Here is a 22,883-nt window from a genome sequence, read left to right as displayed (position 1 = left end):
AACCCCAAGATCAAGAGTTCAAATCTCACAATGACAAACTATGAAACAATGTAACTTCATCTGAAACAGATGGAAACGGGTTTGTACTCAAAAGAGTTACATCTTCTCACCTTTCCTAACCCTGCCACTATGTCTTGGTGCTCCCCCAACATCCACAGCAGAGGTAGAGGCAGCCTGCTGGCTGATGCGCCCTATCTGTGATGACTTTGATGAGTGTCCTCTGGAGGGCTGAGGCCTGGAGGGCCCCAGCCTGCTTTCGGAGTCCTGCTGTGTAGCAGCGGCATCCTCCTCAGCCTTTGGAGCTGGAGCTGCTGGGGTCACAGGAAGAGAGGATTCGGATGAGACAGAAACTCCTGGAGAAACTAGATGATTGGCTCCGGGTGTTACACCCTCATCCCAATAGGTGCCCAAAGACCCCTGGCTGACTCCTTGAGGGGAAGTGGTAGCTGAAGTGAGATCGAGCTGCCCTGCACCCCTCACACAGACATACTGTTGGAGACCAACTATAGCGTCAACGATGAAGTTGAGCCCATGCAGCAGTGCAGGAGTGACGTCTTAGACCATGGTGGCCGCCATCCTGCCATTGTTGACCTTGGTGCGTTGGCATGCCAACGCTATCACCATAGCCTAAAGGTGGACAGACTCCTAAATCATGCTTTGCAATCTAAGGAGTGCAGCAGACATCCCTTCCTAATGTTCACGAACTTGCCTTTGCAGCTCCAACAACTGTGGCATGACCAAGTCCAGAGGTTCTTCATCTGGCTCAGACTCAGCAGATTTATGGACTCCAGCAGTCCTCAAGAGTGCCGGACACCTGGGAAGTCCCTACCACTGCCTGCTGCAGATCAGACAGTACAATGTGCTCGCTAGATTGTGACCTGAGGCTTCTGTAAAGCTAGGTCCCACCAAGGTGTATGTCTCTGCGCTGGTGAAGGGTGTGGATGAGCGCTGTGATGGGACTTCAAGGAGGGCACCTTCAGATTCCTCTTCAGAGGCTTCTTCAGGGTGAGGTGATAGCGCCAGCATGCCAACGCACTGAGGTCAACACTGGTAGGATGGAGGTCCTTGGTCGTGGAATCTGTCGGCTGTTTGCCAGATGTGTCTGTGGAAGCAAGGGGAGATAATTAGTGAATTGCAGTGGCCTGTGAAATAGGACAAGTCACACACAGCATGGTTGTCTGATGGATGTTGCACTGCTGGATCCTCACCTGGTACAGCACCGCCGATCCCATCGTCAGCACAGGAATAGTCTAGATCTTCGCCAGCCAGCTGGATGGCTCCGTTTTCAAAGTCCATGAGGACCTTGATTTCAGGCATTCCTCCATTGGTCTCCGACCTCTCACTCTTGTTATGTGCCAGCTTGTCCTGCATGAATAGAGATGGAGAGAGTGTAAGCAGGATGCCTGCCAGGCAAGATGATAAGTAATCCTGGCATGTGTGGGTGGTATGGTCCCATGGATGGGATGAGGACGATAAAGTTGTGTGAGAGAGTGAATGATGATGTCCCTTGAACCGGCAATGAGTGTTGGTGTGTGACAGGTTTGAGTGCGTGAGTTGAAAGTAATGAGAAGAGTGATTTACCTTGGCAGAACGGAGGAGATCATTCATCCTCTTGTGACACTGGGTGGCTGTCCTCTTTTGAAGGGTGCTGGCACTGACCACCACCTCCCAAGCAGGATTAGTGAGGTTGCTGTCCATCCAGCAGCCAGAGCTGGAGTAGAGGGTATCACGGCGAGCATCCACTGCACCCAAAAGGCGCTCAAGGGACATGTCATTGAACCTGGGGGCTGCAGTCTTTTTGCCTTTCAGGGCCATGCCTTCTTTGCAGCAATTGTGGGCTGGAAGCACTGAGATGTGTGCACACGGCTGGACTTTAAATATGGTGCCCGGTGTGCTGAAGCGGCAAGGTGATGGTGTGACGGGCATGCATGGAAACGGTGTGTTTCTGGGAATGCATAATTCATGCGGCGGGTTTGGGACGATACGGCGTGAAAAGCGCCCATTGCGGTCTTTACTCACCCGCTACCGTACTTAGTGCAAATCTGGGACGATTCTGGCCTGTCATTATTTGGCCGGCAGCAAAGTGTTGGCCAGCAAAAGAAAAGAGGCCAACGTCAGCCAGCAGAACTCTGCAGGAATGCAGAAGGCTGGGCAATATCCAAGGGCCCAAAAGGGTGCAATAAAACCCATAACCATTGAGTGAGAGCTGCTTGAATGTAACAAGGCCAAAGCCAAGACTCACTATTTAAGATGTATTTCTTTCTCCTAGTTCCCTCAGTGCCCTGCCCAACATTTCCTGCTCAACCACCATCCCAAAAATAGTCTCATTATCTTTGACAGCAACTTGCTCTGCACAAAATAGCCATCACATTTGCCTACAAAGTAAACTCTGTACATAAAGCGCTTGGAGAACTTTTTAAAATGTGTCAAAATGCTATATGAATGTAACTCTTCCTTATTTTGACAATACAGAAATAGAATGCAATGAACAAGGATGCAAAGCACAAAACAGTAACCTTTTGCCTAGCTGGAAAATTACACTGAATACAAGAATTAAAAATAAATCTTATTTCAAAAATTGCTCTCTGCAAAAATGCAGACAATGTACAACATAACATAATTTTACATACCTTCATGAGCGCCTGAATTACATACATTAGAAAGAAAATATAATTAATCGTTCGTAGCTCTGTCTCAAGTTCTATATTCAGGTTGGGAATGTATTCCAGCATGAGTGGCAAGACGTTAAGTAGTATTACCATGTACACAAAAAATTCAAAAGCATTGGTGAATACCAAACGGTAGCACATCTTCGAAATCCTGTTTCTATGAAAAAAAAACAATTCTGTTAGAACAGAATTTAGTAATTTTGCACTTTGAGCTACCCAATGCGCAATTGTACTTGATTAGAGTACATAATAGAAACTACGCATACCGAACCTGTAATTTTCCATCTAATGATATACCATTATTCAAGAAAGGGGAGAGAGGTAAACCAAGAAACTACATGGTCTAAACAGTGGGAAGTTTATTGGAAACTTTATCAGGGCAAAATAAAATTTTATTTGGAAAGAGTTAATCAAGGACAGCTAGCATGAATTCATTAAAGGCAAATCGTGTTTGGCTAACTTGATTAAATTCTCTGATGAGGTAACAGAAGATTGATAGTGCAGTATATGTCGATATGGACTTTTGGAAGGTATACAACAGTGTCACACAGGAAGCTTAAGAAGAAGATGGAAAGCCATGGAATTAACGGAAAAGTGGTGGTATGAATACAAAATTGGCTCAGTTACAGGAAGCAGAGGGTAGTGGTGAATGGATGTCTTTCAGTCTGGGAGGTGGTTTACAGTGGTGTTACCCAAGAATCAATTTTGAGTCCACTGCTGTTTTCAACTTTTATAAACAACCCAGACTGGGGCATAAGATGGATTATAAAGTTTGCGGTTGATACAAAACTTGGCAAAGAACTAGACAGTGATGAGGAAGTGTTATGGCACAGCCAATGGTAAATGCTGAGCTACTCAAGTCCCAAAGAGAAACTTGAAACAATTGCCACAACTGGTTTGCAAGTTGTATATTTCGAGATGCATGCCTTGAATTCAGCAGTAGTAAGACCACCAAGTCTTATTTTTTTTTTACAAAACTAAATTACACATTTATTAATAGCAGAAATGATTTTAAGCACATATATAGGTCTACAAATTACCACTATGATAACTCCTAGCTCCCCTGAATAATGTAACTCCCAGTTACACTTCTGTTAAGATAACAGGAAAACACACAGATTTAAACAGGTCCAGGCAAAGCACACACTCGGGACAGTCGAATTCAAAGAGAGTTTTCCTCAACTTTGGTTCCTTGTAGAGAGCAACCTGAGGCTTTGATTCTGGAAGCTTTTCACACTTGTGTTAGACCTTAAAATACCTGCTCCTTACACATAACCCCAACTCCTTTATGTAAATCCCAATATTTCAATATGTCTTTTCAACTCTACTTTTCTAATAATAAAATTCTATCATAATACGAATTTTATCAGTAAGCTGTGGGAAAAATAAACACACTATGTGGTTTAGCCTCTGTTGGCTAAGTGTAACATCTTACCACCTCTTTGAAATTCACTATTTTAATTTATCTAAAAATGCAAATGTTCTTTTTACACCTCACATTCTAAAACTCCAGCCATGTTTACTTATTTAACATTTCAAACCTAGCTTTCTCTTCTTGATACATCAAAGCCTTCAGACCAGCTGTCTCTAATTTAATTAAGTACACCCCCCTCACATACATACACACACACAGATATGACAATAAATTCCAATAACATTATGAAAATTATTATACCTTCCTGACAGGAAGATAGTTACAGACTTCAGGATGACAAACAAGATGGCCAAATGAGCAAAGGCTTCACAAATTGCGTTTAATGCAGAGAAGTATGAAGTCATGCAATTTGGGAAAATTAATTGGCATGATTTTAAAAGTGTTGATAGGCAGAGATACCTTGGTGTCCATAAACACAAATCCTTAAAGATGGCATGGCAATTTGATAAGTTTGTTAAAAAAAATGGATCGCCCAGATTTACATGCATAATAAAGCAAAGAGATCATGCTGGAAATTTATAAGTCCAAGGTTAGGCTTCAGAAGGAGTAATGTGGTCATTCTAGGTACCACACATCACAGAAGATGTAATGGCCTTAGAAAACGCCCCTAGGAAGTTACTCAGGATGGTACAAGGGATGATGGTGTTCTCTTATAAACCGTTAGCTCTGTTCTCCCTGGAACAGCAGAGATTAAGAGATGTTCTAACAGAGGTTTTCAAGATGATTCAGAATTTTAATACAATAGCTAGAGAAAAACTACATCATCTGGCGAGAACGTAAATAACCAGGTCATAGATTTAAAATCATTGGCAAAAGATCTAGTGGGATAATTAGGGAATTTTTTCATGAGATGAATTGTTTGAATCTAGAATGGCTCTACCTGAACAGATGGTGAAAGTTGACTCTGTTAATTATTTTAAAAAGGAGCTGGACAGCTACTTGAGAATATGGAATTTACAGCTGTACAACCTAAAAGGGGGAAATGTGGTGCGAAGCATGACTGCTCTTTCAACCAGCCAGTACAGGTATGAGAGGCCGAATGGTCTCCTTCTCTACTATAGGTTTCTATGATCCTGTGATCAGAACTCAAATCATTCATGCAATTTAAAAACAGTCTAAACATCGATTCCCCACATGGTACTACCTCTCTACTTCCCAACTCCACTTTAACACTCTTAAAGTATCTGTTGCTTTCTGTCCTTTAGCTATCTTCATATCCATACCCCAAACCTACCCTGAGTCTCCACAGCTTTTAGTTTAATTAATAACCTTTTTTGTGGAATGTCTTCTGGAAGTCTAGGTATCACACACAGTACCAACTGGAGTCCACATGGGATGTCGCTTCCTCAAAAATTCAAGAATGTTTCAGCATATTTTCTCCCTTCATGTTGATACATGTAGACTTCTGTTTTTATTTTGCACATAGTTTTCAAGTTTACACTTATAATTTATTATATTATTTTATCCAGGATTAATTCATTCTATTATTTTACCTGGGGTCTATAGTTATCTAAGTTCACATTGTCATCATTTTTGAATATGGGCACCACATTAACCTGTCCCTAATCCACTGGTACCTCTTCAGTGTCCAATGGCACCCTCATAAATGATTGTTCTTGCCTGACAAATCTCCATATTCCTCTTTATCATTCTGGGATAAATGCTAACCATTCCAGCAGATTTGCTATGTTTGGGCCCTTTTGAGCTGCAAGGTTTCCAGTTCAGGTTATATTGAAATAGTAATTCAGGGATGCTTAATTTTGGGGGATGCTGGGAGGTGTAATGGTTACATGGCTCATGCCTCATAAATATTCAGAACAAGTAGTCATTCAGAATGTTTGTTAACCTGTGCTCATCCTCAATTGCAAGCCCATATGCAGCTTTCAAGGTTTAGTATCTCTTCTCTGACAGCCCTTTTACAGTTTAAAAACAGCAAAAAATTGGTACATTTTTCATCTGTAAGTATATTTTTCTATGTTTCTCTTTTCCCCTCTGAACACTCTTTTAATTTGGATCTACATTTTCTTAATTCATACAGAAAACTCATTCCCCTTCCTCCCTGGAGCATCTGATGTAATTTTTTTGTCAATTTGCTTTTGATTTGTTTAATGATCCATTTAGGGTCATGTTTATTTGGTCTAAACTTACTGATTTTCATTTATGAATTTGTTCTGCATGTTCGACATTATATAATATTCTTTCAGGTGTTTAATTTGTATTCTCTCGAAGTGTTGTTGAACAGTTCTGTCCAGTCAAAAGCAAAATACTGTGGTTGCTGGAAATCTGAAATAAATACAGAAAATTCTGAAAAACTCAGCAGATCTGGCAGCCTGCAGAGAGAGAAATAGAGTTAACGTTTCGAATCCATATGACCCCTCTTCAGAACTAAAGAGAAGTAAAAATATGATGGATTTTATACGGTTTAAGAGGGGGTGGAGCAAGATAGAAGGTCAGAGGTAGGTGGGAGCTAAGGAGAGATTGACAAAGACGTCATGGACACAAGACAAAGGGAGTGTTAACGGTTGTGGTAAAGACTAAAGAAGGTGCTGATAGAGGGATAAAGGTAAGAGCAGAATGTGTTGATAGCAGAACAAGGGTCAGCACTCTGTGAAAGCACAACATAGAAACAAGTGACAGGTGGCCCTGTATGGAGGGCGGTGGGGGTTGTGGAAAAAGGATATTTTTAAAAATGAATAAATAAAAAAAAATGAAAAATAAAAATTAGACAAAGAACAATTGGATTAATAAAGGAGTAAAGATGTAGGGCAGAGTTCATGGTCTGAAGTTGTTAAACTCAATGGGCGGAATTTTCCATAAATGAGATCAAGTGAGGTGATGGGCAATTTCGGCAGTGCCCACCCTGCTGACCAGAATGGTGGGGACTCATGCCCGATTCTGCGCTTGGAGGGTCATTAATTATGCAGAGGTCCACGTTAGGGGGTCAGGAGCTGATTCATCCGCCCACCATCAGCTTGCAGGTTCCAAGGTCTAGGCGCCATATTTAAAGGCCAGTCCAACACACAATCTCATTCTCTCAAACCCACCAGAGATGTATGGCAGCCAGAAGAGGAAGGCCAAGAGCCTGAAAAAGAAGTCAGCGTCCTGCTTCATGTACCAGGCCCTCCAGGGGTGCATGCGCAAAGGCATGTGCTCTATCGCAGGGATAACCGCAGGAAGCGCAGTAACCTCACCTCTCCAGCCTGGGAGGCCATTGCAGAGCAAGTCAACGTGGCCAACAACTGCGCCTGAAATGCCACTCAGTGCAGGAAGAGGATGAATGATCTCATCCACTCTGCCAGGGTAAGTCATCCTTCAACTCCCTCCAATATCAAACTCTCATCACAGCATCATGCAAACGGCTACTCCCTTCAGGGATCTCATGCAACCATTAGCAGGAGACACATATCAACACTCATTCTCTCACCGAGACTTTCACATCACCATCATCCCATCTATCATGTTGCTCACACTCCACCCTCTAGCCCTTCTGGGGAGGGCTCATCATGCATCTCACCCAACCTCTACTCCATCCCTTCTCATCATATGCCTTTTTTTCTTCTTCATACAGGCTAATCTGGCGCACAACAGGCACAAGAGATTGCAGACTGGGGAGGGACAGCCAATATCATTGCCCTCACTGAGTTTGACCAGGTTTCAGCTGCGCTGGCTGGGGAGGACAAGGATCGCTCTTGTGGGGAAGGGGAGATCGGCCTCTCCACCAACTTAGTACGGATCCCAGCTCCATCACTTCTTCAAATCCTGACATTCACAGTGAGTCACATGCAGTCTTATCTAGCTCATGCTCATTAACTGAAACTATTTTCTAGGCACCAGCATTTCGAGGCCCCCAAGCCAGTCCAGCACCAGCGCAAGCCCACAGACTTCATATGAAGAGGAAGCTCTGGAAGAACCATCGCGGCACTCATATGTAGCCTCCATCAGCTCAGAGACACACATGTTAGTGGGGCACAGCTGTAGATTAGGCTTGGGGTCACTTTCTGGGGAACACCTCACTGTCATGTCCCCACAGCAGTCAGAGGCAGGGGCAGCCCAGGTTTCCAGCATTCAGAGGGCTGCTGGAGACCAGCCACCTGTTCAGTCTGAGGCAAATGGTGAGCCTCTGGAAGCAGCTGCCAAATCAATGCTGGGGATGCAACAGCCAGCGGAACATCAGGCAGAGATTCGACAGTCACTCAGCAGACTAGAGCAAACAATGGAGGAGTCCGTCTGCGTTCTTTCTGATATTGTGGCTCCAACATGTGAGTGCCTCGAGCTCACCATGGGAAGGCCGGTGACCGCCATGGAGACCTTGGTCCAGCAACTCTTGCAGGATTTGTGCTCAGCCCCGCACTCCATGGCCACGCATCATGGTGGACACAATCAAGATGTAGGCGCCACAGGGATGAAGAACCTTGAGCTCCCTCCAGGTGCGCCATCTCCTGCAGGAGTCAAGGCAGGGCCCTCCAGCACCCACAGGGCGGATGAGTGTCAGCCAGACATCTCAGGAGCCTCCCCTCAGGACACCCCAAGGATATGCAACCACTCGCAGCCCCCTCTGCCTGTGACCCCATCCACTCCAGCTGCTCAGGCTGTCAAGGGCACTTCTGCCCGAGCGGTGGACCTTTATCAGGCTGGGGCCCTCCAGGCCTGGACCACAAGAGGATGTCCTCCATCTTCACTGCAGACATCAGGGCGTAGCAATCAGTAGGCTGCCTTCACCTCTGCTGCAGATGTTGGGACTGCACCCAGGCATAGTGGTAGAGGTAGGAAAGTTAGAAAAAATTAATGTCACTTTTGGGTCACGGGTGTGCTAGACGTGTAAATAAATTGCACTTTTATTAATACATTTGATGGTTATGTGAATGTTCCTGTCAACTGAAGGCATTGTGATATTGCACTTTGGAATGCTCTTATTTCAAGGTTTAGCCTTGCTCCCACTGAGTGATAGTTTCCCACTGTGAGATTCATATTCCTGTGATGTCAACTGCAGTTGAACTAGTCTCCACACCCTTGTGTGATATCAAGGAGACGTGTTTAAATCTTTATTAGAAGTGTGTGATGTAAGTGTTTGTCACCCTTCTTCCTCAAGGCACACCATTGAGGGCAGCTCATCAGCATTGATATTCTAGCAGCATTTATATCTCCTCGGTGGTAATGGCAGAAGATATGCATGGGAGGAGGTGATCCCTAGACATGTCCACATCTTAGTCGCAGCAGTATTTGCATCATTAGATGGCGGCGAAGGCTTCAAGTCTTCTCTCATGTCGCTCTTGTTCCTAAGTGGACTCAGTTCTCAGAGTGAGCTCACTCACAGGGCTCCATGGACCAAAGCAAAGATCATGGCCTGGCGATTCATGAGGTCAGAATGCGCAAGTGTGAATGCGGGACTTGTTCTCACTGCAAGTGGATGGACATCCCGAATAGAAAGAAAATGGCATTGAGGGCTAGGAGTGGTGTGGCCATATTCCCTCACTTAACTTTAGTGTTCCTAGAATCTGTCAACAATTAACGTATCACGGTCACGTCTCACATGTCTTCCATCCCCATGGCACGATCATGCTCATACTGACCCTCAGCAGCCTCATGAGGTTCCTGGTATTTCAGATCCTCATCCTCCAATGGGCTCTCATCCTCCTCCAGCAGGTGTTCGCCTCTTTGCATTTCTAGATTGTGAAGGGCGCAACACACTGCAATGATGCGGGAAACCCTGTCGTGAGTGTATTGTAGTGAGCCACCTGAGCGGTCAAAGCATCTGAAGCACATCTTCAGAAGCCCTATGGTCTGCTCTTTAAGGGAGCGTGTGGAGCTATGAGCACATTGTAGCCCTCCTCGGAACGGCTCTGAGGGCATCACGCCAGTGCCATCAGCCAGCATTTCAGTGGGTACCCCTTATCCCCAAGCAGCCAAACCTGCAGACATAATGGCCCCTTGAAAACCTCAGGCACCCCTGGGAGTGATTCAGGATGTAGGAATCATGACAACTCCAGGGTACCGTGCACAAACGTGCAGTATGTGCTTCTGGTGATTACACACCAGTTGTACATTGAAGGAATGATAGTTCTTGCAGTTTATAAACATTAGGGCCTGCTGCCATGGAGTCCATATAGCTGCATGGGTGCAGTCTATTGCACCCTGCACTCTTGGAAAACCTGAGATGGTGGCAAAGCCGGTGAATCTCACAGCAAGAGCAAACCTGACATAATGATAGGCCTTCCTGTAAACGGCATCTGTGATCTCCTTTACGCATCAATGTGTTGTGGACTGAAAGATGCCGCACAGGTCCCTTGTTGACCCTTGGAAAGAACCAGAGGTTAAGAAATTGAGTGCTGCAAAGCCACTGGCAGGGGATACCCTCCAACTCCATGTGGCGTCAGGTCTTCATGAAGAATGTGGCACATGTAATGTACCAAAGCTCGGGACAAGCACAGGTGTGCACAACATTGCCTGTCACTTGCTTGTAAATAAGAGACTCTTCTAGGATAAAACCTAGGTCTGGCGATTGGCCCCAGTTGTCTGTTTCCCTCCTCCCGATCATGCTCTGGCTCCACTTGACCATGCCACTCCTGCTGAAGCTGCATGCAGAATCGCCTTTCCCTCTTTCGCCTCTTCCATTGCATTAGGACCTTGACAACGTAGCATTGAACCCTGGATCCATATCTGCTTTTGCCTTCTCTCCGAAAGGAAACATTGAAGGCATTAATGATTCAAGGGGTAAGAAAGTGAAGCTCAGAAGATGACATGTTTGGAAACTGTAAGGGTCTATAGTTTTTCCAGCTGTACACCACTTGCACAGTGGCTGATTCCGACATGCCTGAGACACTAGCACACACATCAAGGTGACCAAGATGGCATCACAGATATGTAACGTCTTGAGCCCCATGTAGGATGCTAAAATTTCAGTGAGACAAGTGACCCAATCTAATTCCATGCTCCAATCTCGGATGTGGCATATTAATGGCCAATAGAACTAGGAGCAGGAGTAGGCAATTCAACCCCTCGAGCCTGCCCGCCATTCATTACGATCATGGCTGATCTCACTTCGGCCTTAACTCCAATTTCCGGCGCTCTCCCATAACGTTTCAACCCATTACTAATTAAAAATCTGTCTATCTCCTCCTTAGATTTATTCAGCGTCCCGGCATCCACTGCACTCTGAGATAGTGAATTCCTCAGATTCACGACCCTTTGAGAAAAGTAATTCCTCCTCATCTCTGATTTAAATCTACCACTCCTTAGCCTAAAACTATGGCCTCTCATTCTAGAATGCCCCACAAGGGGGAACATCCGCCCCATGTCTACTTTGTCTATCTTCTTTAGCATCTTATATACCTCAATTAAATCTCCTCTCATCCGTCGAAAATCTAGCGAGTATAGGCCTAAACTGCTCAATCTCTCCTCATAAGGCAAGCCCCACATCTCTGCAATCAATCTAGTGAACCTCCTCTGAACCGCCTCCAATGCAACTACATCCTTCCTCAAGTAAAGGGGACAAGACTGTGCACAGTGCTCCAGGTGCGGTCTCAGCAATGCCTTGTACAGTTGCAACAACACTTCCCTATTTTTATACTCTATTCCTTTAGCAATGAGTGCCAAAATTCTATTTGCCTTCCTTATTACCTGCTGTACCTGCATACTAGCTCTCAGTGATTCATGCACGAGGACACCCAGATCCCTCTGCACTGAAGCATTCTGAAGTTTCTCTCCGTTTAAATAATGTCGCCTTTTTATTCTTCCGACCAAAATGGATAACCTCTCACTTATCTACATTAAACTCCACCTGCTAAATTTTGGCCCATTCACCTAACCTGTTCATATCCATTTGTAATTTTTTTATTTCTTCATTGCAACTTACTTTCCCACCTATTTTGTTGTCATCTGCAAATTTAGCTATAGTACCTTCTATAGAGATATAGAATCCAAGTCATTAATATACATTGTAAATAGTAGGGGCCCAAGGACTGAACCCTGTGGCACCCCACAAGTTACAGCTTGCCATCCAGGAAAAGACCCATTTATCCTGACTCTCTGCTTTCTGTTGGTTAGCCAGTCCTCTATCCAAGCTAATATATTACCCCTAACTCCGTGTGACCTTATCTGTGTATTAATCTTTTGTGCGGCAACTTATCAAAGGCCTTCTGGAAGTCCAGATACACTACATCTACAGGATCCCCATTATCCACTTTGCTTCTCAAATCTTCAAAGAACTCTAGCAAATTAGTCAAACACGACTTACTCTTCATAAAATCAGTTGCTCATGGTTAATCAGTGAATGTCCTTTGGCCCGTTAGGAGTGTCCATTCTGGTGACCACGTGACAGGCGTTTATTGATGGAATGCCACATATGATACAGCTGGACCTCCTTCACTATTGCCTGCATTCCCAAATTCTACATTCCTGTGCGTTACTCTTGAGATGCAGTGACTATGATGTGAAGCCACTGAGTTCTGAGTAGCCCTTTAACAGTGTTAATGAAGTCATTGGCTTTCATCGCAAGAAGGCCATCCTCCTTTCTTTCTAGGCAGACTTCTGCGGCAACAAGAGGTTAGAGGGCAACCCCAGAAAAGCCCCCCTCATATTCGCCCTTCCGCCTCACTTCCATTCTACAGTCTTCCCTCCCCATTGACCCCCCCCATGTTTGCCCTTATCCTTCACTGCCATTCCACAGCCTTCACTTCCCATTGTCCCCCTTGTGTTCATCAAATCTATCCTCACCTCACAGCCTTGGTTGAAATGCTAGTTTCTGAAGTGGATAGAAGCAAAATACTGCAGATGTTGGAAACCTGAAACAAAAGCAGAAAATGATGGAAAAACTCAACAGATCTAACAGCATCTTTGGAGAAAAAAAAGAGTTAATGTTTCGAATCCTCATGACGCTCTGAAGAAGAGTCACATGGACTCGAAACGTTAACACTTGTTATTCTTTCTCTCCACAGGTGCTGTTAGACCTGCTGAGTTTTTCCAGCATTTTCTGTTTTTGTTTCTGAAAGTGGAGGCCTGCATGAATACCACAGTGGTGTTCCTTGGGACAATGTAGGCAAAGGAGCAGACCAACCCTACAGCCCCAGCAGAGTGGTGTACATCGCTACAAGACTGGCACAGCACTATGGCAGGTAGGCCACGTACGTTCCACTCACCTCGAGGTTACCAGCGAACTGAGGTCCAACTTGTGCACGCCACCCCTTTTCAAACGGATTTGAGGTTAATGTAATTTCCCGCTAGCGTGATGCAAAATTGGAAGGCCTGACAAGATTCCGGCGAGCAGCTGTTTTAATGAGCATTCATGACATGTTCGTGCCACTAGTCGGTGGGATAACCAACCTGCTACCCATCGGGAGAATTGCAAACTGTTTTTACAACAGCGGATTTGTGACTTTTTTCCTGCTGCTGAATTCTCCACTCCCACCCGCCACGAAATCCGCTGTGGGCAGGATGGGAAAATTCCACCCAATGTTAAGTCCGGAAGGCTGTAAAGTGCCTAATCAGAAGGTGAGGTGCTGTTCCTTCAGTTTGTATTGGGCTTCACTGGAACATTTCAGCAGGCAAAGGATGGTCATGTAGGCATGAGAGCAAAATGGTGTGTTGAAATGGCAAGTGACAAGAAGGTCTGGGTCATGATTAAGGACTGAGCGAAGGTGTTCTACTTTTATTTTTATTTTTCATTTATTTATTTTTATTTATTTTTCCGTTTTTTAAATCCTTTTTCCCAAACCTCCCCCCACCCCTGCACAGGACCACCTCTCACTTGTTTCAATGTTGTGCTTTCACAGAGCATTGAGCCTTATTCTGCTATTGACACATTCTGCTCTTACCGTTATCCCATTATCAGCACCTTCTTTAGTCTTTACCACTACCATTAACACTCCCTTTGTCTTGTGTCCATGATATCTTTGTCAATCTCTCCTTAGCTCCCACCTTTCCCTAACCTTCGATCTTGCTTCACCTGCTCCACCCCCTCTCAAACAGTAAAAACCCCATCACATTTCTACTTCTCTTTAGCTCTGAATAAGGGTCATACGGACTCAAAACATCAACTCTGTTTCTCTCTCCACAGATGCTGCCAGACCTGCTGAGTTTTTCCAACATTTTCTGTTTTTAGTTCTATTCAGTCCATTTGCTAAAGTTGTTCCCTCATTTCTTTTGGAATTACTCTTCAACATTTGTATACCCAGCTCTTCTTTTTTGATATTTCTGAATCCCAGATCATGTTGATCCTAGTTATTCAATTAATGCTATCCCAGGGATAACAAGGGGTGAAGACTTCAGTTCTTTGGTTAACCTTTTTTCAGTTAACATAAGCTTCATTCCAAAAGATATTTCTTCCACAGTTAATCTCCTCTTCATTGCCCAAGAACAGAATGTGTACCTTTCATCTTGTAACAACAGTCCCAATTTAATCCACGGTTAGAATCAGGCAGCTAGAAGCTGTGTAGCAAGCCCCAATGACATCGGCAGTGTAAAGGCCAGGCCTCATTTGAATACAATTGACAGAATGTCTGTCCAATCACATCAAGAAGCATAACCCCAAAGACCTAGATTCAGTGCAGGAATAAGTTAAATTACCTCACAAGAACAGCACTATCATTGGGTCAAAATCCTGGAAGTCCCTTCCTAACAGTGCTGTGGGTATTCCTACAACACATGGACTGCAGCGGTTCAAGAAGACAGCACACCACCACCTTCTTCAGGACAATTAGGAATGGGCAATAAATACTAGCCTAGCCGGCGATGCCCAGATCCCATGAACAAATATAAAAAAGCCTTTTAATCTATCACTTTCTCTCAACAGCACCTTCAAATACTACTTTCATTCTTGTCCCATCACTTCCAATAATACCCCCCAATCTGTCACATCCTTCAGCCTTTCATCACAGGGACACAGTGCCGCACCTCTCTTTCTAATTTCAAATACACTCACCTATTCCATTGTTCTATCAACCATACACCAACAGCATTCTCTTTCCACATCCTGATATTTATATAACCAGCACCTCCTCCCAGGACTCCTTCATAATTTCATATTCCACATACTTAACCTTACATTGATGATTCCGTCATTCCATCTCTCTAATTCTCCACTATATATGCAAACGCATCATATATATAAAGCCACTCACATCTCCACTTACCTTTCCAATGGCAACTCAGTAACTCTTGTGCTCTGCTTCCAGCAAAGACAACATATAATACCAGAAAAAAGAGCAAAATCAGAGGAGGACTGCCCAACATCATAGCCATCACACAAACAGAACAAGAGGCCAAGGACATTGGTAACACAGCAGGGGCTGGTGTCTCAGCTAAGCATCCTGTCTGCATATTACCTGTTATCCAATATTCATCTCAGCACATATTCAACAAGTTTCCCAACTTCAAGCTGCCTTCAGTGAAGTACGACTTGCTCATTCCCAACCTCAGCTCCAGCCTAATGGTCCCTTTTCCCCTTCCAATAGATTTCTCGCAGCAACAAAAATAGTGTGAGGACAACACCTCAGAGAACAATCATCCTGAAGGTGAACCATCACATGCTTCATCCCTCCCAATGAAGCAATGCACTCCACGTTTGTTACATAATGGGTTAATGAGGTCTGTATGTCATTAAACACACAGCATGAATGAGCAGCAACAGTAACTGATTGCAGATACAGGCCAGTAGAGAGGCAGCCAGAGGGCATAATCCTTTCCCAGTTTCTGGAGATGAGGTCCTAGCCATGAATAGGACACTATTTCCCTCTCAAAAGCAGCTATACCAGGTATTAGAGTACCTGACAAGAAGTTTCAGTGTCATCACCATCATGAAAGTTTGGAGTCCCCTGCAGCTTATGTGGTGTCATCTTGCATGGCACTAGTACTCTGCAGTCTACTTTGAGGAATGTGGTTATCTCTAGGGATGCTGCAGTGTCTCACAAAAGGATTCAATGTTACCTGCCTTTGCAGTTTTGGTAGAAACTCAATTTGTTGGCATGAAGGTCCTGTGATCTAGCATAGGTCCTCCTTGGATAGATTGAAAACCACTATCTATTCAGGCAACTAAGCAGTCATTCATCTTCTCAGTCTACTCTCGCAATCAATGAAAACAAGTGCCAGTGCACACTACGACAGCACACGAGTGGCAGGCATACTACGACAGCAGTCTGCGTCTCAACCTATTAAGATGCCAGCATGTCTGCTCCTTCTCACCCAATACCTACCATGGTGCCATCAAGTCAGCAAAGCCCTCACAGGCTTGAGCATTCAGAAATAACTGGCCATGAGCATCTCAAAAGTCCCAACGTGAGAAACAGCAGCCATCCAGAAACTTTGCTGAGGCTATCAGAGGAATGTGTGCAGGTTGGCACTGAGCCATTGGGCATATGATTCATTTCTCACATTTCTGATTGCAAAGCATTGAGGTAACCTTAATTCTGCTGTTGCATCCTTGTACTTACCCTGGTATTCCTCATCCAAAGACAACTGCTGCAGTGCCTCCTTCAAGTTCATTCAGAGAGGTGTGTGGGTTGGAGCACACCACTATTAAGTGGGAGACTTTTTGGATATCATAGGTATCCCTTAAATCTGTCAAGACATCTGAACCTCTATGTATTTAATAAGCATCCTGGTGGCACCCAGGCTTTGAGTATACCTGCATACTCTGGAGCGGTGCAGTTTTGAAAGGTTAATATGATTCATATATTTTAGGGATATTTGGAGGGTCAATTATTTGTGAGATGAGGCTTTTGTTGATATATTAAATCCATTCATCGTGGCAAGTGCCTGGGTACATTGCATAAAAATAGATGATCCTCTTTCTCTAATCAGAGATTAACTGGATGAAAGAAGAGAAGCTGTTCCCACTCGTAAAAGGATCAAGAACGGGAGGGCACAGATTTAGAGTGGCTTGCAAATGAAGCAAGTGTGACGTGAGAAAAAACTTTTTCACACGAGTGGTTCAGGTCTGGAATGCACTGCCTGGAAACGTGGTGGAGACAGGTTCAATCGAGGCATTCAAGAGGACATTAGATGATTATTTGAACAGAAACAATATGCAACAGTATGGAGAAAAGACAGGGCAATGACACTAGGTCATAATGCTCATTTGGAGAGTCCGTGCAGACATGACGGGTCCAATGGCCTCCTTCTGTGTCGTTAAGATCCTGTGATTCTGGTGCTTCTTCCTTTTCATGAATGCTGTTGCTGGTGTGCTGGTAGCAACAGGTATGCAGTTAATGATGCCCTAAGCCTTTTCTCCATACTGTTGCATATTGTTTCTGTTCAAATAATCATCTAATGTCCTCTTGAATGCCTCGATTGAACCTGTCTCCACCACATTTCCAGGCAGTGCATTCCAGACCTGAACCACTCGTGTGAAAAAGTTTTTTCTCACGTCACACTTGCTTCATTTGCAAGCCACTCTAAATCTGTGCCCTCCCGTTCTTGATCCTTTTACGAATGGGAACAGCTTCTCTTCTTTCATCCAGTTAATCTCTGATTAGAGAAAGAGGATCATCTAATTTTATGCAAAGACCCCTAAGTTGGTCTTAAATAGGGCAAAAAATGTCTGAGAGAAGTGATTTGGAAGTTGAAAACTCTCTTTTCATTTGAACAAATATGAGCCGAACAAAAGGATTCAGCATAGATTTATGAAGGGTATGTGATGTCTGACTAATTTGAATTTTTTGAGGCATAAGAGTGTAAGAAATAGGAGTAGGCCATTCAACCCCTCAAACCTGCTCCGCCATTCAAGAAGATCATAGCTGAAATGATTGTGCCCTTAACTCAACTTTCCTGCCTACCTCTCCACTCCAAAACCCTTGACTCCCCTGTCAATCAAAAATCTGTCTAATTCAGCACTGAATATAGTAAATGACTAGTCTCCGCTGCTTGCTGGGGAAGAGAATTATAAACACTAATGGCCCTCTGAGAAAAGAAATTCCTCCTCATCTCCAACTTAAATGGGTGACCCCTTATTTTTAAACTGTGCCACCCAGTTCTAGATTCCACCACAAGAGGAAACATTGTTGCAAATATCTAGTTCATAACCTTGTAAATGCCTTTACTTAATTTTAAGACACTATTTATAGACCCACATTTATCACTCTCAAACTTAACATGAAATGTTATGATCATCCTTGCCTAGAGGTTGCAAGGTGTATATGGGAGTACCAATAGTTATTGTCTACATGGACTTTGAGAAGGCATTTTCAAAGGTTCAGCACAAGAGATTATTAGCAAAAAAGTGTAAAGAATTGGATTTAACTTTGTGACATGGGCTCGTAATTGCTTGGAAAGTAGGATATAGAGAGTAGAAATGTGTCTTGGACTGTAAGGATGTTCTCTGATGATTGCACAGTGTTCACTTTCATTTGCAACTCCTCAGGCAATGAAGCAGCCTATGCTGGGATGTAGTAAGATGTGGACAACATTCAGTCTTGGGCTTCTATGTGGCAAGCAACATTCATACCACACAAGTGCCAGACAATGATTACCTCCCTCCCTTTGGCATTCATCATCAAATCTCCCACCATCAACATCCAGGTGGTCACTACTGACCAGAAACTGAATTGGGCCAGCCACATTAATACTGTGGTTACAAGGTCAGAGAGTGAGTATCCTGTGGTGATTCTTGACTCCTTGAAGCCTCTTCACCATTTCCAAGGCATTAATCAGGAATGTGTTGGAACATTCTCCACTTGCCCGGATGATTGCAGCTCCAACAACACTCATGAAGCTCAACACCATCAAGGACAAAGTAGCCCATCAGCACCCCGTTCACTACCTTCAACATTCACTCCCCCCACCATCTGCACACCGTAGTTGCACGGTGGTTGCAGAGTGTACCAGCTAGATGGACAAGGGCACCAGGCACATGGGAAACCAACACTTCCAAGACCCCTCCAAGTCACACTCCATCCTATGTCTACCTGGTAGCACTCATGCTGCTGGTATTGGTTGGGCCTGGGACATTACTCTTGAAATTAGCCCTAGTTGTATCCATGTTACAGCTGTAAAACGGTTGTAGAGGTCCACTTTCTAACTTCTCATCTCTACTTCACCCCTGTCTTTTTCTATATCCTTGTCCTCTGATTATCACTCTTTTCATCTCTTTTATCCTCTATTACCATCTCTATTCCACCTATTTTCTATGCCACTCTCTCTTAAACCATTTCTGTCTCTCCAATACTATTAGTCTCTCCTACACATTTGTCCCTCCAAGAGATCCAACTCTCTCCCAGAGCACTTTATCTTCCTCTTATATTACTTTGATTCCTCTTAAACAGCTTCTCACTCATTCTTGTTCTCCTTCAGTTCTTCCTCTCTTCCTATGCTTCTTCAATTCTTGCATTTTTTCAGTCCTCATGCTACATTTGTACCTCTCCTTTGGCTGTGGAGGAGCAAAGGAATTTAGGTGCCACAGTAAATCAATCACTACAATCTAACAAGCAGAAAGAGTAATTGAAAGGGCTAATGGAAGGCTTCCCTTTATCTTAATGCGGTCGGAATACAAAGTGGAAGTAATTTGTATCAGTTCATGGTCAGACTCCATCTGAATAGCTGTTCTATTTTGGCCACCACACCTCCAGGATATATTGGCCATGAAGTGTATAAAGTAGAGATTCACCAAAGTGGCACAGGGGCATAAAAGATTACATTATGAGAACAGACTACAGAAATTTGTTTTCCCTTGAGTTCCGAAAGGTTGAAGAGTCATCAGATGAATCGAGTGTTTAAAATGATTAAAGGATTTGATAGGATAGATATGCGGAAGCTATTTCCTCTGATCAAGGCATCAAGAACAAGGAGACACAATATTAAAAGTAGAATTAGGCCTTACAAGAGTGAAAAAACAATGTACTTTTCCCCACAATGCAGAGTGGAAATCGAGAATGCTTTCCTGCAAAGGATGTGCATGCTGGGTCAATTTTTTTTTAAATTTATTCTTTCACAAGCTAGGCCAGCATTTTTATTGCCCATCCCTAATTGCCCTTGATAAGGTGGTGGTGAGCTACCTTTTTGAACTGCTGCAGATGATGTGGTACAGGTACACCCACAGGGCTGCTAGGGAGGGAGTTCCAGGATTTTGACCCAGAGACAGTGGAGGAACGGCAATAAAGTTCCAAGTCAGGGTGATGTGTGGTTTGGAGGGGAACTTGTAGATGGTGGTGCTCCCATGCATCTGCTGCCCTTGTCTTTCTAGGTTGTAGAGGGTTTAGAAGATGCCATCAAAGGAGCTTTGGTGAATAAAAACAAAAAACTGCAGATGCTGGAAATCCAAAACAAAAACAGAATTACCTGGAAAAACTCAGCAGGTCTGGCAGCATCGGCAAAGAAGAAAAGAGTTGACGTTTCGAGTCCTCATGACCCTTCAACAGAACTGAACGAATATAAGGAGAGGGGTGAAATATAAGCTGGTTTAAGGTGGGGGGAAGGGGGGAAGAGAAGTTGGGGGGCGTGGTGTGGATGTAGGGACAAGCAAGCAGTGATAGGAGCAGATAATCAAAAGATGTCACAGACAAAAGAACAAAAGAACACAGAGGTGTTGAAGGTAGTGATATTATCTAAACAAATGTGCTAATTAAGAATGGATGGTAGGGCACTCAAGGTACAGCTCTAGTGGGGGTGGGGTGGAAAGACTAGCGGGGCATAAAAGATTTAAAAATAATGGAAATAGGTGGGAAAAGAGAAATCTATATAAGTTATTGGAAAAAACAAAAGGAAGGGGGAAGAAACAGAAAGGGGGTGGGGATGGAGGAGGAAGTTCAAGATCTAAAGTTGTTGAATTCAATATTCAGTCCAGAAGGCTGTAAAGTGCCTAGTCGGAAGATGAGGTGCTGTTCCTCCAGTTTGCGTTGGGCTTCACTGGAACAATGCAGCAAGCCAAGGACAGACATGTGGGCAAGAGAGGAGGGTGGAGTTTTAAAATGCCAAGCGACAGGGAGGTTTGGGTCATTCTTGCGGACAGACCACAGGTATTCTGCAAATCGGTCGCCCAGTTTAGATTTGTTCTCTCCAATGTAGAGGAGATTGCATTGGGAGCAACGAATGCAGTAGACTAAGTTGGGGGAAATGCAAGTGAAATGCTGCTTCACTTGAAAGGAGTGTTTGGGCCCTTGGACGGTGAGGAGAGAGGAAGTGAACGGGCAGGTGTTGCATCTTCTGCGTGGGCATGGGGAGGTGCCATAGATGGGGGTTGAGGAGTAGGGGGGTGATGGAGGAGTGGACCAGGGTGTCCCGGAGGGAACGATCCCTACGGAATGCCGACGGGGGGGGTGAAGGTAAGATGTGTTTGGTGGTGGCATCATGCTGGAGTTGGCGGAAATGGCGGAGGATGATCCTTTGATTGCGGAGGCTGGTGGGGTGATAAGTGAGGACAAGGGGTCCCTGTCATGTTTCTGGGAGGGAGGAGAAGGCATGAGGGCGGATGCACGGTTGAGGGCCCTGTCAACCACCGTGGGTGGAAAACCTCGGTTAAGGAAGAAGGAGGATATGTCAGAGGAACTGTTTTTGAACGTAGCTTCATCAGAACAGATGCGACGGAGGCGAAGGAACTGAGAGAATGGGATGGAGTCCTTACAGGAAGCGGGGTGTGAGGAGCTGTAGTCAAGGTAGCTGTGGGAGTCGGTAGGCTTGTAATGGATATTGGTGGACAGTCTATCACCAGAGATTGAGACAGAGAGATCGAGGAAGGGAAGGGAAGTGTCAGAGATGAACCATGTGAAAATGATGGAGGGGTGGAGACTGGAAGCAAAATGAATAAATTTTTCCAACTCCCAACGAGAGCATGAAGCAGCACTGAAGTAATCATCGATGTACCGGAGAAAGAGTTGTGGAAGGGGACCCGAGTAGGACTGGAACAAGGAATGTTCCACATACCCCATAAAGAGACAGGCATAGCTGGGGCCCATGCGGGTACCTATAGCCACACCTTTTATTTGGAGGAAGTGAGAGGAGTTGAAGGAGAAATTGTTCAGTGTGAGAACAAGTTCAGCCAGACGGAGGAGAGTAGTGGTGGATGGGGATTGTTCAGGCCTCTGTTCGAGGAAGAAGCTAAGGGCCCTCAGACCATCCTGGTGGAGGATGGAGGTGTAGAGGGATTGGACGTCCATGGTGAAGCGGAAGCGGTTGGGGCCAGGGAACTGGAAATTGTTGATGTGACGTAAGGTGTCAGAGGAATCACGGATGTAGGTGGGAAGGGACTGGACAAGGGGAGAGAGAAGGGAGTTAAGATAACGAGAAATGAGTTCCGTGGGGCAGGAACAGGCTGACACGATCGGTCTACCGGGACAGTGCTGATTGTGGATTTTGGATAGGAGGTAGAAGCGGGCCGTCTGAGGTTGGGCGACTGTCAGGTTGGAAGCTGTGGGAGGAAGATCTCCAGAGGAGATGAGGTCAGTGACAGTCCTGGAAACAATGGCTTGATGTTCAGTGGTGGGGTCATGGTCCAGGGAGAGGTAGGAGGAAGTGTTTGCGAGTTGACGCTCAGCCTCCGCGAGGTAGAGGTCAGTGCGCCAGACAACAACAGCATCACCCTTGTCAGCGGGTTTGATGACAATGTTGGGATTGGACCTGAGAGAACGGAGTGCAGTAAGTTCAGAGAGAGACAGATTAGAATGGGTGAGAGGAGCAGAGAAATTGAAACGACAAATGTCACGCCGACAGTTCTGGTGAATTGCTGCAGTGCATCATGTAGATGGTACACATTGCTTCCACAGTCTTAAGATACTTAAGACTAAGGCTGACTTATTTTTATTAGGTATGGGTCTCAAGGGACATCGATCAAAGGGGGATAAATGGAATTGAGATTCTGA

General features: G+C 44.6%; 1 protein-coding gene across 1 annotated transcript in view; it reads right to left on the bottom strand.

The window, feature by feature from the left end:
* Positions 1-22,883, bottom strand: part of LOC121282838 (sodium/hydrogen exchanger 10-like) — a 395,537-nt gene that overhangs the window by 229,722 nt on the left and 142,932 nt on the right. Inside the window, exon 15 of the mRNA XM_041196650.1 lies at positions 2,631-2,826. Coding sequence (XP_041052584.1) covers positions 2,631-2,826 — 196 coding nt within the window. The remainder of the gene's footprint in view (positions 1-2,630; positions 2,827-22,883) is intronic.

The sequence above is a fragment of the Carcharodon carcharias genome, chromosome 10 (assembly GCF_017639515.1).
Source record: "Carcharodon carcharias isolate sCarCar2 chromosome 10, sCarCar2.pri, whole genome shotgun sequence".
Taxonomy (NCBI): domain Eukaryota; kingdom Metazoa; phylum Chordata; class Chondrichthyes; order Lamniformes; family Lamnidae; genus Carcharodon; species Carcharodon carcharias.
The sequence above is the reverse complement of the archived record's forward strand: the minus strand, read 5'-3'. Positions and strand labels throughout refer to the sequence as shown.